Source organism: Diadema setosum, chromosome 4 (genome assembly GCF_964275005.1).
Source record: "Diadema setosum chromosome 4, eeDiaSeto1, whole genome shotgun sequence".
NCBI lineage: Eukaryota > Metazoa > Echinodermata > Echinoidea > Diadematoida > Diadematidae > Diadema > Diadema setosum.
In genome coordinates this window covers 17,994,789-18,011,515 of record NC_092688.1, presented here as the reverse complement: position 1 = coordinate 18,011,515, position 16,727 = coordinate 17,994,789, and the positions used below count along the sequence as shown (strand labels likewise).

Below are 16,727 nucleotides of genomic sequence, written 5' to 3'. Positions count from 1 at the left end.
GAAAATTTCATGCTGGGTAAAGGGCCATCAGCTCCAATTCGCAAAAGTTTCATACCACAAATTTTTCTGGTTTTACAGTATGCCATAATGACAATTATTCAATTTTTGGTTTAGATTGTTGCCGTTGTTAATGAGAGAGACCAACTCAGGACTCAGCTGGAGGAGATGGGTAGCCGTGTCTCCCGGGCAGAGCACACCGAGCTGGAGAGGCAGCTGGAGCAGACCAAGCAGGAGCTGTTTGAGAGCCAGAAGGCCAGCAGGATCAAAGTGGAGAAGATGGAGGAGGTACGATGGAGTGGGGGAACTTGGTTTCTTTGAGGGTTTGGGGTGCTGGCATCTTTCTTGAAGTTTAATGATGAATCTGTAATTTTCTTCAAATACATTCTTATTTACATTCTTTGCTTAGATGTCAATGCAATGTAATATTTTGGCTTATTCATACTGAAAAGAATGTATTAATGATAATCTTTAATATTAATCTGTAATAAGATTGTAATATTTGTTGCTAAAGGAAAGGGGGCTTGCACCTCCCTATGATTTGTAATGATGATTCTTACATTTTTTTTTTAATTTCAATTTTCTTTTCATTCTGTGCCTGGCATTAATGCATCGTAATGTTTTGGCTAATTCATTTTTTTTTTGTTCAAGTGTGCTTGTGATAATCTGTAAAAAATAATTTGCAATGACATGCTGAAATTCCCTTTGAACCTTTTCTCTGTGTTTTTGTTTGTTTGGTTTTTTTTTTCCCAATGCCAGGACTTGGAAGAGAACAGGGGCAAGATTGAAAGTCTAAAGCTGATGGAATGTGATCTCAAAAAGCAGCTCCAAGAACTGCAGGAAGCCATGACAAAAGCAGAGAAAGAGCACCAAAATCAAATTCAGGTTTGACTTGAATGTCTTTCTGATCTTCATCCATTTTAAACTCAGATTTCGAATTAATGCGTGAAGGGATTTTTACTGGGTCCTATATTGCCACTTGCATGATATTATGGTACATTATATGAACACTGATATGAACCTTGTAGGCATCTAGTGAGTGGTACTGGTTAATGCATTTTGGATATTTCAATGTGAAATCATTGACATAATGTGAAGTCCATTAACTGGAATTGAAGCATTAAAAGTGGCCGCAATATGAGAAATGAATTGTAATGGCTGACTAACCAATACAATGGATGTTATTTGGTGAATGAACATAACAAAACAGAATATCAACCATCACATGATTTAGTTCTTCCTCAAGTTCAAACATAATGGTTAGATAATTCCTATTTTAGATTTTTTTTTTGCATTTAGTTTTAATAGTGCATCACATCAGAGACTCTACATAAGTAATGATTAAATGTAATGTTAAAAGATGCACTGCTTCTCATTAAAAATGTGACACTTAAAAGCTTGAATGCAAATTTCTGAATGAGTTTGTGACTTACAGCTGTGCCTGAGGTCTCACTTTTCTTATATCTGTATGTCTCTGGCTACTATTAATTGTTTTCAGGAGAAACACTCGGCCCTGGAGGAGCTCCGGACGAAGACCGCCATGGAATCTGCAGAGAACCAGCTAAAGCTGGAGGAATCCACCAAGCGGGTGGCCACCCTGGAGAAAGCCCTGCTGGACAAGGACGTGGTGACCACGCGGCTCCAGGAGCGCATCCGGGGCCAGGGCCAGGAGGTCCTGGAGCTGACCAACAAGGCCGAGGCGCTGGAGAGGCAGAAGGACGCAACGGCCCGCAAGGCGGAGATGACCACCAGGGTGGCCGTGGTGGAGCTGAGGGACAAACTCCTGAAGGAGAAGGAGGAAGAGCTGGATCAGGTGAGGCATCAATCCAATGGAACCATAATGGAGACATAGAGTGTTTGATTTGATGTGTCATCCTCTTTTCAAAACTTTCCATCAAACAACTAGGAAACCATATGCATTATTTTTAGTCAAGATTGTCTAGAGAAATAACAGAACAAATAAACTACCTATACTTATATACCTATATTTTGTGTGATAAATCGTAGACTTTAGAGTTATTTATTATATAGAGAAGTTGTAGATTTCTAGCTTTAATCAGGATGTTAAGTGGCTGATTACATATTTCCTTCTAATATGATGGAAAAAACAATATCTTGAAATATATGAATGAACATTTCATCCTTATTCCAAATACAATAAAGCAGAATTGTAAATTTCCATTATCAATTCAATTAGTGAATTTGGACAATGAACTAAAGTAAGCACTAACATTTGGTGTTGTCATTTGCATATAATGAACTATGTTTTTTGTTTGTTTGTTTTTTTGTTTGTTTTTTTGTAGCTAAGCATTGATGTACATAGCTTTTCTTTGCAGTTTTTTTAATGTGTAATATCCATCAATGTATATAGCTATTCTTTGCAAATTGTGTGGGGGTTTTTTTGAGTGTGTAATATCCGTGAGTGCCAAAAGGCATTGTTATGCATTTGTGATGTAATTATATTTCAGGAGAATCTGAATATAATAATAGTTTCCATGATTATTGAAGTGCAATGTTTTGAACATTATTATGTTATACATATCTGGCATTGAAAACCTCATCATTTGATTATACATGACCTAATTGCCAACAACTGTCATGGGAAGACTATAGATTCATTCATTCATTTTTTTATTTTCATTTCTAAACAATTTACATGTATAAATGAGTTGATTGCATTATTGACCTTTATTGAACTGTCAAATAATGTTCATTAAAAATTCACCACTGTAATAGCTAAAACTATTGATTAACTATATGGCATGTGATTATAGTTAGTATTTGCTTTTGATACCCTTGAAATAAGGAAACTGGTATCTGACTGAAAAAAAAAATGGCAAAAATTCTAGACATGAATAGCATGGTGTCTAAATGTATATATCACTGACTAGTTCACCAAGTGATTAATCTGCTCACAGTTGTATTCTAGCTAACAAAATCTTTTGACACACACAAAAAGAGTTTTGATTACAATTTATTCTCACCCAAAATCAAGGCTGATGATGCACCTTCTTGAAAGATTGTATGTCAAGGGTTAAAAACAGTAGAAAAATACAGACAATCTCAAATCAAATGCAACACTATCTCTCTCTCTCCCCTCACAGCAAAAGAAAATGTTGGAGAAAGCACACACCAACATCCTCACCAACCAACAGACTCAGGCTGCAGAGAGGCAGGCACAGCTGGAGAAGGAAGTGCAGGTGGGAATAGCTTTGTTTGAATCACAATTTTTTTTTTTCTTTTTGAATCTTCATGTTGGAAAAGTAGTTATTTCTATGGTTTGTATTTCTATGGTTGTGCGAGTTGTCGCAGTAACCTCAATGCATAGAGACTAAAACAGATTGAGTGAGAGGAGTTACTCAAATGGTTTCTCTTGTGACGAACTTTAATAATTTAATATCATTGAAGGGGCTTTTGAAATCATCATCTGGTTTATCAATTCAGGTTTTAGAGGATAAAAGCTCATATGGCAACTATCAATGTGTCAGGAATATGAAGTTAAAATTCTTACCTATCTTACAGTAAGTTACACTCAATTCATTTTGCAGCATTGGTTACTTGATACTCTTTTAACATACTGAAGGTTTGGAAACTGTTTCATTGTCTGGTTCATAAAGCTCTTGATTATTATTCAAAGTTCATTAGTTTTCCATCCTCGCTGTCAAACAGGAGAAAGATGCTGAGCTGAAGGAGCTCAGGGAGAACCTGAGTCAGCAGGAGGTGTCTTCCAGGAACCTTGGAGAGCAGCTTAGGAAGGAGGCAGAGGAGCAGGTGGGGGTCATGGAAAAATAATCCTTTTAGATCCTTTCTGTACTTTATCTAGTAACATTTATTTGATTTGATTTTTTGTTTGTTTTAATCGGTTCCACCAGTTATAGTATGGTCTAAAAAATATCTGTATTTCATAGTTCTCCTAATCTGATTTATCATGGGACCTGCAGCTGTACAAGCTTGCTTTTACACAGGCCCCATCATATTTCTCGCATGATGACCATAGCTCACCTCTCATATATACAGACCTTGTGTTTATGCCAAGACAAACTTTTGTACATTCTGGTGAAGTTTGATCTAATTTATGTTTTGTATCATTTTCGTATTTATATACTTTTTTTGTGCTGTATGTGAGAAATATGAAAATAGATTGAAATGAAATGAGATTAGTAGATCCATTAATCCTCACTGTGCCTTCTTTGCTGATAGATACTGGCATTTGGAAATTATCAATAAACATAGATTACCTAATCCTCCTTATCTCTTCTGTGTCACCATGGCCTTCTTGCACTTTGCTACACCTGAGTTAAAATCTGCAGAGTCGTGATTTCAATCTGAGAAAAAAGAAATCATTATCTCATTTTTCTCAGTGTCAAACTGGAAGCCTTGCATCACAACAATGGATTTTCGTATTTTGATCAGGTAGTGATGTAATTAAAGTTTGCCAGTTACATCACCGACACTCTTGTAATCTTTTACTGCTTCACCTCCTTGTCCCTCCACACCAGATCAAAAAGGCTCTTCAGGAGCAGAAAGCAGTCTGGGAGGAGGAGGCAGAGAAAGAGAGACAGAAGGAGGCACTGGCCAAGGAGGATGCGGTTGCCATAGAGACCAAGTATCTGAAAGAGGATCTGAAGAGGGAGCAGCAGCTGCGCGACACGCTCAAGACGAGCGTCAACAACCTGAAGGAGGTGATGATAAGACCTTCGGGTCAGCATGCGGTGTTTTCAGTCATGTCAAGATTATGTATGAATGTGTTTAGGAAGACAAAAAGATATGAGCATGAGTCTCACATTACTGCTGTAATCAATAATACCTACTGTGTTTATGTGTAATTATAAAATGATACCAGCTTTTCATGATGTACTTTCATTTTCTGTCACTATATCTAGGAATGTTTCTTTATTTTGTCTTATTTTCATGTAATATGTCATCTTCCTGTATGGTCCAAAGCATTTTCTTCTTGCTCATTTGATTACACTATTTTTCATAGAGCCTAGCATATAATGAAATAACTTTACTTTTTCTTCATTTTCAAAAGCAACCCCAAATAGCATATTGGAATGTATATACAGAACAATAAAACAGTAGATTACTCAATTAGTTTAAGAAATTCAATCTGATTAGTCAGACCTATGAAACATTTTTACAGGTTTTGAATTTTGCATGTTTGTTTGTGTTTTTTTTTTGCAATCCTTGTACATAGAAAGAAAAATGAGGAAGTTTAATGTAGTTTAATCTTGCTCTACATCTGTAATCCTAAACTCTTGTGTCACAAAGACCACATGGTGAATAAGAGTCTGTAATAATATATTGTCCAAACATTTTTCGTAGTCTGCTGAGTAATGATGTTCTTGTGCTACTTGTGTTTTCTGGCCAGGAAGTGGAAAAACTTCGGGATGAAAACATGGCTGCTGGTCGGGAGAAAGTTGAGGCTGTGTCCAAAGCCAGAGAAGAAGCCAGGCAAGAAATTCAGGTCCAGCTTAGTCAGATCAGAGAACAAATGGCGCAGGTGAGTGCTTTCATTTCTAGGCATGTGTGTGTGCATGTGTGTGTGTGTGTGTGCGTCTATGGTGGAAACAGAGGACCTGTTTTACCCATAAGAGTTTAACCACATAACCAAGGACCTGTGTGTCAGTAGGACTCTTGTCAACCGAGGACTCATTCATATATTACCATCCAACTGATGACTTGTTAAAATAATGCTTATCGAGGACCTACAAACATGTACCCTACATGCAAAAGCATGCAAAAGCAGACCATTTGGAATGATCTGCATACCGAGGACGTCCTCGGTTCTCTGTGTGTCCTCGGTTTAAATGTAAAGTTCATATGTGTGTGTGTGTGTGTGTGTGTGTGTTTATTGTGTCTGTTGAGGTCTTTTGTGAGTGTTTTTTTTTCCTACGTGCATGTGTATTTGGCTGTTGTGTGTGTCTTTGTGGAGGTTTTTTTCCATACATATGTGTGTAATTATATCCCTTTCCCTGCTATTCCATATACATGTATATACCCATGGCATGTAAATAGAAACACATACTATCATGTGCAGCAAAGGAATGTGGGATTTGTACATGTGTACATATGTATATATATATATATATATATATATATATATATATATATATATTTCCCCACATTCCTTCTCTCTGCATGCTGTTTATGTGTAATTGGGCTTGTATTTTATTTTGTGTGTGAGGTTGTTTGACATATATATTTTTTTGTTCAAATAGAGTGTGATCGAGATAATGAATTGGAATGTTGTTCAAATATTTACAAATAGATGTCAATACATGTAGACATGCATATATATTTGTTTAACCTTGGTGGGTTGAGGAAATTCCACTAAGGTAAGTTCATACATGCAGTTTGTGGGTGCCATGTTAAGCATTCTGCGCAGTTTAGTGTGGGTGAGCAAAAATCAACACATTTGACATTGTTGTACCTCAAATCATTGACAGTCTGATTCTATGAGAATGTTACAAAATCTTTGGATGCTCTCAGTTTGGACTTCAATGTTTTAAAATGACTGCAAATCAGTTTTTTTTTTCTTATTCAAGCATTCTTCTAATTTTGTATGTTATAAGGGTATTAGGGTAACTTTTCATGATTATCATGATTAGATAAAGATGAACAGTTTGCTAAACTTTTATTCTGTAAAAAAAAAGAGACCACAGAAAAAAAGGACTTATCTTGTTAGGGCATCTTTTGTAATCCTAGATTAGGCAAATGATGCAGAGAGCAAGTACACATGAAGAGTTTGGTTGCAAAAATGAGTTAACTCCATTCTTGTAAAGCTGAGATATTTACAATCAAAGCTGCTAAAAACAAAACAAAACAAAACAAAAGAAGACGAGAAATATGGTATATTTTAATCATAATTTCAAGAATATTCCTTTTTATGTTACCAGGATTTATTTTGCTCTATCTGATGATGGACTTACTTTGTTAACGTTTGTGTTTAGAAATGGCACTTAACCCATTTTGTGATGAAACTCTTCATATATAATCAAGAAGTGAGAACGCAACCAAGAATTCAGATTGCTTTAGGGTTGAGTGAAAAATAGGGCGAAGAAAATCAGACAAGATGGAGGCTAATGTGTAATGACTGTATGTATGTATGTATTTCTGTTAAAAACATAAAAATTACAGTTTAAAATGGCTGGAATATCCCATATTCAGTGGTGCCACCATGACACCACTGGTCTTTCATGGGGTCCAGTTACATAATGATTAAACAAGCATTTACAATATGCAAAGAAATAGAATGATACATACAGATAAAATTGAAAAAAGGATGAAAAAACAAACAAACTAGAGATTAAGGTTACAACAAAACATACATGACATCACTTAATCAAACATTACATAACAGAACAGAACATAATAAACCCGGCTATCCTGTCACAACAGGCAATACATTGCAATTGGGATTCATAAATTTGTACATATCCTTAGAAAGACATTCAAATTTAAGGCTGATCGAGCAGCCAGCAGTAGGTTATAATAAATAATTGCCGCTCGATATGTAAATGATCTTTTAAGAAATTCAGTATAGGGTTTGGGTAAACTAAGTTTGTTTCCGAAACGCAAAAAGTAAGGGTGAGAGAGATAATCGAAAGATTCAGACAAGAATTCTGGGGTCATACCATGGAGTGTTCTAAACATACATGTCATCAGGTCATGCCGTCAATCTCTCGTTTGAGGCGAGACCCCAGCCGAATTTTTCCAAAGTGGGGTGCGTTTATTTGTCGTTTGAGAGTTGGGAGTCGAAGTACTTGTCCATTGCAAATAAACTTTCTGCTCGGCGTGACAAACCTGGAGGCCAAGCCAGGGTTTGATGACTCCAGCAGCTGTCGTATTACGTAAGAGCATGATAAGGATATCTGCCTGTGGCAGACCATTCAAAGTGAACTCAATTTTCTCTATCCTTTCTAAAGTTTTCAATTTTATATTCTATTGAGAAATTCTATGGTCATCCATTTTACATTTCGAACGAAAAAAATTGACCCGTAAATAACGAAAATACAGGAATAAGAAGGAGAGCATTGCCAGTTTGCCGGTGCTATTTGGCAGTGAGTTACAACGGGGAGGTGAGACTACTCCCTGGTTACAATCAGCCTGCTGACTGGATCGCTGAGAAAGCAGCTGTCGTATTACGTAAGAGCATGATAAGGATATCTGCCTGTGGCAGACCATTCAAAGTGAACTCAATTTTCTCTATCCTTTCTAAAGTTTTCAATTTTATATTCTACTGAGAAATTCTATGGTCATCCATTTTACATTTCGAACGAAAAAAATTGACCCGTAAATAACGAAAATACAGGAATAAGAAGGAGAGCATTGCCAGTTTGCCGGTGCTGACAATGTGCTATTTGGCAGTGAGTTACAACGGGGAGGTGAGACTACCTCCCTGGTTACAATCAGCCTGCTGACTGGATCATTGAGAAAGAGAGAGAGAGGGAGAGAGAGAGAGAGAGAGAGAGAGAGGGAGAGCGAGGGGGAGAGAGGGAGGGAGAGGGGGGAGAGATGGGGGAGGGAGAAGGGGAGAGCAAAATGGAATGACAATAGTTCCGGTCACTACAGTACAGGCATGCTCTGTCTGCATACGCTGAATGTCTACACTCACACACACACACGCACACACACACGCACCATGGAGCTACATGGCCCATGCCAAAACCAAAACAATCTCCTCCTCTCGCGGTGCCCCCCCCCCCCCCCTCCTGTGGCGCTGTGGCGATGACTGATGCTTAGATTATGCCAGGGTCAAGAAACAGGTGTTTTATATCTTTGACTTTAAGTCATTGATTGCCAAGATATGCACTGGCATTATTTACTGGGGTGTAGCCTCTTCAAACGAGAGATTTGCGTCATGGTTTGTTTCTTCTTTTTACCAAAGTGTCCCATTTCAGAGCATCGTGAATCTCCAGGTTAGAAACATGAGATTCCCGTTTTATCTGGATTATTAACTGGCCAGCCCTATTTTGTAGTTTCTGTAATCTATCAATATGCAGTTTACAAGCAGAGCCATAAACAACATCACCATAATCAAAGTGTGGTAAAATAAGAGCATTATAAATTAGCTTTTATTCATGATTATATTAGAATCTTGCTATAGGATTGGTCAAGAGCTGATCACGTGATAAAGCGTAGTTTTGCCCATCACATCACCTGAGAAGAAAAGTTTGTTACACTCTATGTTGATAGTCCCTTTTGTTTCGCTGATCTCTTCAGTCCATACAGTCCTAACGCGAGATGAGTACGCGTGAAATAAAAGTGCGTTGTACTGTGGACTTTCATTTAACCAGGTCACTTGATAGTCCACAGTGCAACTCACTTTCACTTCAGTGCCGCGCGGTGCGCGCAGCAAATTCATTGTTTTGTCATAAAGTACACGCACTCGTCTAAAGTAAACTACGTAGCCTAAGACCTAAGGATACCTAAAGACAGCTAAAACGGTTTCAGATGTGGAATAAAATGGGAATTAGATGTGGAATATAAAGCAAATACAGTTCGACCTCGATTATCCAGCTTCCTTTTATCCGGAAATTTCTATTATCCGGACTCAGTGAAGGACTTCTTTTTTTCATCCTAAAATTGAGAAAAAACCAGTGACTTTCATGAATCTATTTCATTAATTTCATAAGATGTGCATGATAGGTTTCTCAATATATAATGAGGTAAAACATGTATGATTTTCACATACAGACATACTTTATTTTTGTGAAGAAGGGACTACAATTTTGCGCAGGCTAGCATAGATTACACCACCGTTGCGGGATACGCTACCTGCCTAGCTGCCAATGCACTGGGACGGCAACTTGGACGGCAACTATATACATTAACATTGTGTCTCCCATATCCGGCCAATTCGCTTATCCGGATGAGCGCTGGTCCCGACATGGCCGGATAATCGAGGTCGAACTGTAATCAACTTTTAGTTTCAGGCAACTATCACTTCCTCGGCGATCTGAATGTGTACGCTATCTTTCCTCAGCTGCGCTTCGGAAAGATAGCTACATCCAGATCGCCTCGGAAGTGATAGTTTGTCCCATCACCTTCACCAACGTTGATTATTTGCTTACTATAATCATATAGACACCAATTATTCATTATCTTGACTGCGCTATTTCAGAAATCTGAATAACATTTTATTTGTTAAAATACATTATGATTTCAATGATTTCTTAGAACTGCAAGGTCTAGACTCTTTTGGAAGCTACATGAAGAGTCCTTTCTAAGTGGGGGGGGGGGTGGGAGTGGGGGGTTGGGATTGATGAATTGTACATCTATGAAATGAGAAACCTAAACTCACATAAAACTGTTACACATGTCATGCTCAATTAGATATAAGTTGCTCAACTGATGCTACTTGAGCTATAGGCTGTGACAAGCGACCGAAGTGTGACAAATGTGAGACAGAGAGGAAGAAATGAAGCATTGCTTCTGAGAGTTTGTGAGGAATGGAGTAGCTGTAATTCTGTCTCTCCACTAGTTGGTTGCCGGGAGAAAGAGGAGAAGATGTTTATGGTCATAGGACCATCACCATAGCATCAAGCAGTGGACTTTCAAGCCAATATAAACTCATTACTACGGCCGGTAATGGTGCACGAACTCTGGAGGGCCATAAGTTCTACCTCAAGTGCTTGGAACGTCATATTCTGTAATAGATTGCCTACACTGGAAGCTTGATAAGCAACACCTTCTCACTTTATAGGCAGCCAAGACTACAGACATCGTGTAAAGTATTCACCATTTTTTTATTTGGATAAAGGCAATAGTAAACCTGACCCAAAGAAACTCCATTGTTTGGTCTGAACAAATCTTACAACAAAAAAAAAAAAAAAAAAAGGAGAAAAAAGTAGAGAATGCTTGGGATTATTCTTGACAGTATACAGATGTGATACATAGGTATATACATGCATATGTTTATTATTCATATTTATACACAAACATAATGAGATGTCTATGCAGGAGCATGTTTTCCTGTTGAATATTTTCTGAGCTGAAAAAAAGACATGTCCCTTTTTATTTTCCTACCTTCTTTGTGTTATTGTTAAACCATTTAAACCTTTGATACCATTTGAAATATTACACAATTAGCAATTAAACATTGTTATATGTATTTATGTGGCAACATGTCCTCATGTATTTAATTTCATTCATCTTTTTCATGTTGGCCTTCTTTGAATGGTAGGGCCTACATAGCTCTTACACCTTTCATTCTCCTTTTCAGCTCTACTTCTCCCCCCCCCCCCCTCCTCAATTCTCTTCAAGTGAATTAACACCTATCATGCCTCATTCCAATGCTTTCTACTTCAGGCTCTTTTAATTGTTGTAATTTTGTTAATATGTAGCACTGCAAACCACCCAAAGGATCATCATTGTAGATAGCTAGCAGTCAAATAATGTTACAGTGATACCAAATGTTTTGCTTGTTTGTATTCATACCACCAGATATTAGGCATTGTGGAAAGTCATATATTTTGTTCAAGTGAACCATTACTTGTGGGAATTGGGCATACTTTGTATTAACTGTGTACAAAAACATCATAAAATGGAAGCAGCATAAAAGTATAGACTTGGAGGTGTGCAGTGAGTCCTCTATTGGCTGGTCATCATTTTTTTTTAAACATCTGCTGGCAGACTTTGAGTGTTTACAAAGCAGCTCTTTAACAGATGTTGGGCAAACATCAGGGTTTTTTGTTGGTGGGGGGGGGGGAGGTCAGGGGTATGGAAAGGGCTAAACAAACAGGAAGGGTTATCGTTCAAGTGGATTGCAGGCTTACCCTGCTCATTCAATAGAGATTAGGCGCGCTCCAAATGGATTGAGCAAAAACCCAGCGATTTGGTTCTCCAGTGATTGCGAGTAGAGATCTGATTGTGTTGTGTGTTTGTCGTTCATGGTAGTGTGTGATGTTCCAATGTTGTGTTTGTCTCTCATGAGCTGTATGCAGTCACATCGTTTTTGCGAGACATATCGCTGAATGTTTTGATGTCTTCACTCCCTGTGGAGGAGATATGGATAGAATTACAGCGGAACTATGTAGGGATGTCGTCAGCCTTATTGGCAGTGTTTGTTTTCATGTCTGGAGTTTCGAGACCATGTGTTTCATTCGCATTGACTGGTGACTGAGGACTCAGTCAATACTCTTGCCTTGAATTCAAGCAGAGTGAACATTGTTTGTGTCTCATGCATTTGCGGTGCAACATATGATGTGGACGTGTCACCATCTGAGGGATTAAAACATATGTGCATACAAAAAGCGTTAGTTTTCCAAATCTGTGTCGGTCTTTTTCTGATAATATGGAGAAAGTAAGATTTTGACCATGGGGACCAAGGAAGATTTTCTCCATATTATTGTTGTTGCTGTGCAAGCTTTGAAGGTACATTATCAATTTGTTTACTTTGGTTTGTCAAAATGATTTTGTATATGTTTCACATTTTGTAAAATTCCCATGCGTTTTGACTTGTGGATGTAGATCTGGAAAATGTCAATTATTGTGCACTTATCAGGCATAAAACATATTTTGCCTAGCTGTGTTTTATATGCAGCTCTTAATGAGTTTGTTTTGCTGCTCTCACATGATATACTCTGGTATAAAGACTGTAATTGCATAGTTATGTAATAAAGGTATTTATTGATAAGTGACAAAAAGTACAGTATTTTCATATATCAACAGAATGCTTTTAATATATCACATATGAGTGTTAAAGTTGACCTTCTAATAAGCTGGTAAAAATACTAGATAACAATTGATTAAAAAAAAAGTGAGTTCCTTTATATGCATTCATGTAAATTGATCTTTTCAATATTTCAGGTTCTAATCTTCCTCTTTGTTTTAATATTTCCCTATGATTATATAAACATTAATATATTACAGCTCGCCCTAATGCACCTGTATGATATTTCTTTGAAAATTTATTTGTCAATCCTCTTTCAAATAGTATGAACTCCAAACTAATTCTAAACTCTCCCGTGCAGAGTCATTCTGCAAATGGATGCTTTCATCATGATGGTGTATTGTAATGTAATCTTGATTTGGGAACAAAATATATTAAAAAACTACATTGTGACAAGATTGTTTCCAGACTTTTTCTGTAACCCTCAAATTTCAATTTCTACAAAACCAGAACTCTCATTAATAGAACCATTTCCTTTTGCTGAAGAACGATATGTGACCCGCTACAACAAAAGGATCCTAAAGTCACTGACGGCTGAGCCGAGAAAATCGAGTTTGAAGTCACATCATCAAAATTGGTCGAAACAACCAGATTTCTGTTTTTGGCATAATTTTGTAGTCTAATGTTTTGTCTATCATCTGCCGAAATTTCGAAGCTAAATGATCACAGAAAAGGCAAGAAATCAGCACTTTTTCTGGGCCATGGTTTTCTGACTGTCAACATAACAGAAACGTGTCCATGATTTGGATTTAGCGCCGCAGCGAGACTCCGCCCCTAGCAATGAGGGAGTGATCTTATTGGTCAGTGCGTGGCATCTTGATAACTGATTGGTCGTGCGTAGACCGCTGGCGCTAAGCTTGAATGAACATCGCGGAGGTCGCTAAGAGCTTACCTTCTATTGTCAAGTGGTGAAACTGTCTCGCCTCTCCCTGATCATGATAGCGTCGGAAGGAAAACTTTGAAGGCGGTTTTCTCTGAATTCTGATTTCCTCAACCACTTGACATGCGCTAATAAAATCATTGATATCTTTGCAGCTGAGTACATTTATGAGTTGTGCTATGTATCAAATTAAAGTAGAAGAGTAAGGGAATAATATCATGCCATTTTCAGAAAATTGTCCTCCCCGACTTTCAGATTCTTTTGTTGTAGCGGGTCACATAATTTATGTCAACATCAGTAGGTTTAGGGAGGTGAGAGGAAAGTTTCCTCTCCCCTCCCTGGTAGGTTCATCTAAGTATCTTTTAACAGCAGTTGTTATAAGTTTGTTATTACAGAAAAGCTTATTAGGAAAAAAGTTTGCATGCCAAACAATATGATTTCTTGCCACCATTGTGGACCTAACATGCAAATCAGACTCAGCAAAATGTCAGACATTACCAGTAGCCTTTAGTTGTTCATGTTCAAAGATTAAAAACTGTGTGTGGTTATAACCTGGATAATATGTTGATATAGTGCCTGTTCTCCAAACACATTATTGAGGAATCAAGATTATTGATATAATGACTCATATGCTGCAAATCTACAGATTGGTTGTGTGTGTGTGTGTGTGTGTGTGTGTGTGTGTGTGTGTGGGTGGGTGGGTGTGTGTATGTTTTTCATGTGAAAACCTTCCAGTACTTTGGCCTCATTTAATGCTGAACAATTATCAGTCAAAGTAACAAGAGTGATGATAGTGGGTTCATAGGGCATTTCCTGTTTCGTGGCAAAAGTTCTTAACTTAAAAATGTGTAGATCAAACAGATAAATTGATTATTTGATGTTCTGTGTCTGTGCTATCAATGAACCTATTATTCAGATGTTCATCTCTGAATCAGTGCATGAATGTGACAAGGTGTCATGAAAAAAAAAAAAACTTTCTTTTTTTACAAAGATTGTTCCATTATTCAATTGCCATGAATTAAGCAATCCCGTAGGTTGAAGCAACCAAACTTATTGATCTGTGCTGTATTATTCAGTAGATCCATGTGTCAGTTAGGTTTTCTCCAGCATAAGAATAATAATAACATCTGTGAATATCCAAAGGCTCTTGTACTAATGTGCTTGACGTCAGCTGTTTGACTAGTTTAACTTGAGAGTTTCAGCCAATACCTATAGCCCTGTTCACAAAAGCATGATATCAAAGGTTTCTGAAAATTGATTTTTGCAACATAACTTGTGTGTGGAGATATACACACACACACACATGAGTCATTAACTATTGCAATAACTATCACGATGCAAAAATTGGTCAGTGGCAATTTGTGAAAAATGCATGTCGCAGAAAATTCTGTCGCCTGCAATTTGCGAAATTTTCATGCCATTAATGTTTTTTTGTTTTACAGTAATTAGCCTAACCTTCTCATCTCCTGCAGGAGAAGGCCAAAGAGACGGAGAGACTCCAGCAGAAACTACGGCAACAGGATGAGGAGCTGACCCAGCTCCGGGCGGAGACCAAGCGTCAGAGGCAGAAGGAGCGGGAGTCCAGCTCTGCGCAGAGCGGCATGGACCACAGCTACCGCAGCATCGTCATGGAGCTCAATGAAGAGTGCCGCAAGACGTCCAACCTGGTGGGATCAACCCCTAGAAAAGTTCCTCTCTTCAGGTGTGTAAGAGAACTTAAAAGGGGAACTCTGCATGGTCCATGTTGATATTAGATATGTAGATAAACCTTTGCAAAAACAAGCATCGATCTTTATATCAAATATGATGAAACAGAGCAAAAACAACCATCCATATTTGTATAAAATGTGAATAAACAGAGCAAAAACAAACATTCACAAATTTAAGTTTCCCCACGACACATACAAAAGTGATTGAATACTGAATTTTCCACATTTTTTACACAAAATAGTGAAATCTGTCATAACGACATGATAACTGGAGAAATTATGATGTCATAACCTCATGTCTTCTAGTGACCTTGCATATTAATATCATAAGAATTTTTTTAATTGCAAGGAATCCCCTGCCCCTCAAAAACAAGGAATTCTTTGCACAAAATTATTCTGAAGTTCTTGAGTATGATGATATTTTACTGGACTACTTTAAATTCTCAAATGACAATTCCAGATACTGGTATATTGTCATAACTAGTATACAGTGATAATATTATGTCATACAAATGTGCTTTCTGTGTAAAGTTCCAGGAACCTGAAGTCAGACTCGCCAAGCCAGAATGGGTCGCCGAAGCAGACCTTCCACAGTCCTGGCCGGACCCAGGTGATGGCTGCCCTGTCCAATCTCAAGGCCACCAATGATGACCTCAGGAACTACATTAAGACACTACGGGATGACCTAGAGAAGCAACGAAGGGCAACAGCGAGAGCCAATAGGGAGAAGGTAAAAATGAATTGCCATGGAGCTCAAAAGCCTCTCGCTCAATCTTAGTAAGGTTCACACAACATTGCTAATATCTAAAATTGATTTGAAGTATTGAGCTTCGAAGATTAGCTTGGTTTTCTTTTAGCCCTATATAGATGGACTCAAAAGTTAGCAATCTTTAAGAGTAGTCAAAGATTAAAGTCAATTAACTACAAGATTTGCTATGGCTTATCTAGCATTCTTGAGCCCAGAGGGGTCCCCATTTGACGTGCTGAGTTGTGTAAACATGAGAATCAAGAAACTTGAAAGTTTAAAGGGACTGCACAGTACTGGTTGAGGTGGGGATTCATGTTTTGAACATTCCTAAGTGAGATAATGAAAAGCCTCTTATGAAATATGAAAGAGCCTGTAATTTTAAGAAGGATTCAACATTTATTTGATGAAAATTGGTTTTCGAATGGCTGAGATATCAAAAAAGTGCTAATAATAAAAGGCGAAATGCCACAACTTTATTAGGATCTCTTTGTTTCACCTTGTTTTTGGATATCTCAGTCATTTCAAAACCGATTTTCATCGAATAAACTTTTGATACCCCTTAGAACTGCATGCTCTTTGACATCTCATACAGTGGTTTCTGAATATCTCGCAAACGTTAACCCGTTGAGGACGGTATGATTTTGCTACAACACGCATTTCCCATAGACACCTGCCCGAGTATACTCGGGACTCGTCCTCAACGGGTTAAAAGCTAAA

At 37.8% G+C, this 16,727-nt stretch overlaps 1 protein-coding gene across 1 annotated transcript in view; it reads left to right on the top strand.

The window, feature by feature from the left end:
• The window catches only part of LOC140227661 (uncharacterized), a 57,705-nt gene that overhangs the window by 24,919 nt on the left and 16,059 nt on the right, over window positions 1–16,727 (top strand). Inside the window, exons 6-14 of the mRNA XM_072308077.1 lie at window positions 115–285; window positions 757–882; window positions 1,496–1,810; window positions 3,102–3,197; window positions 3,667–3,768; window positions 4,497–4,679; window positions 5,369–5,500; window positions 15,026–15,255; window positions 15,794–15,992. Of these exons, the coding sequence (XP_072164178.1) occupies window positions 115–285; window positions 757–882; window positions 1,496–1,810; window positions 3,102–3,197; window positions 3,667–3,768; window positions 4,497–4,679; window positions 5,369–5,500; window positions 15,026–15,255; window positions 15,794–15,992 (1,554 nt within the window). The remainder of the gene's footprint in view (window positions 1–114; window positions 286–756; window positions 883–1,495; window positions 1,811–3,101; window positions 3,198–3,666; window positions 3,769–4,496; window positions 4,680–5,368; window positions 5,501–15,025; window positions 15,256–15,793; window positions 15,993–16,727) is intronic.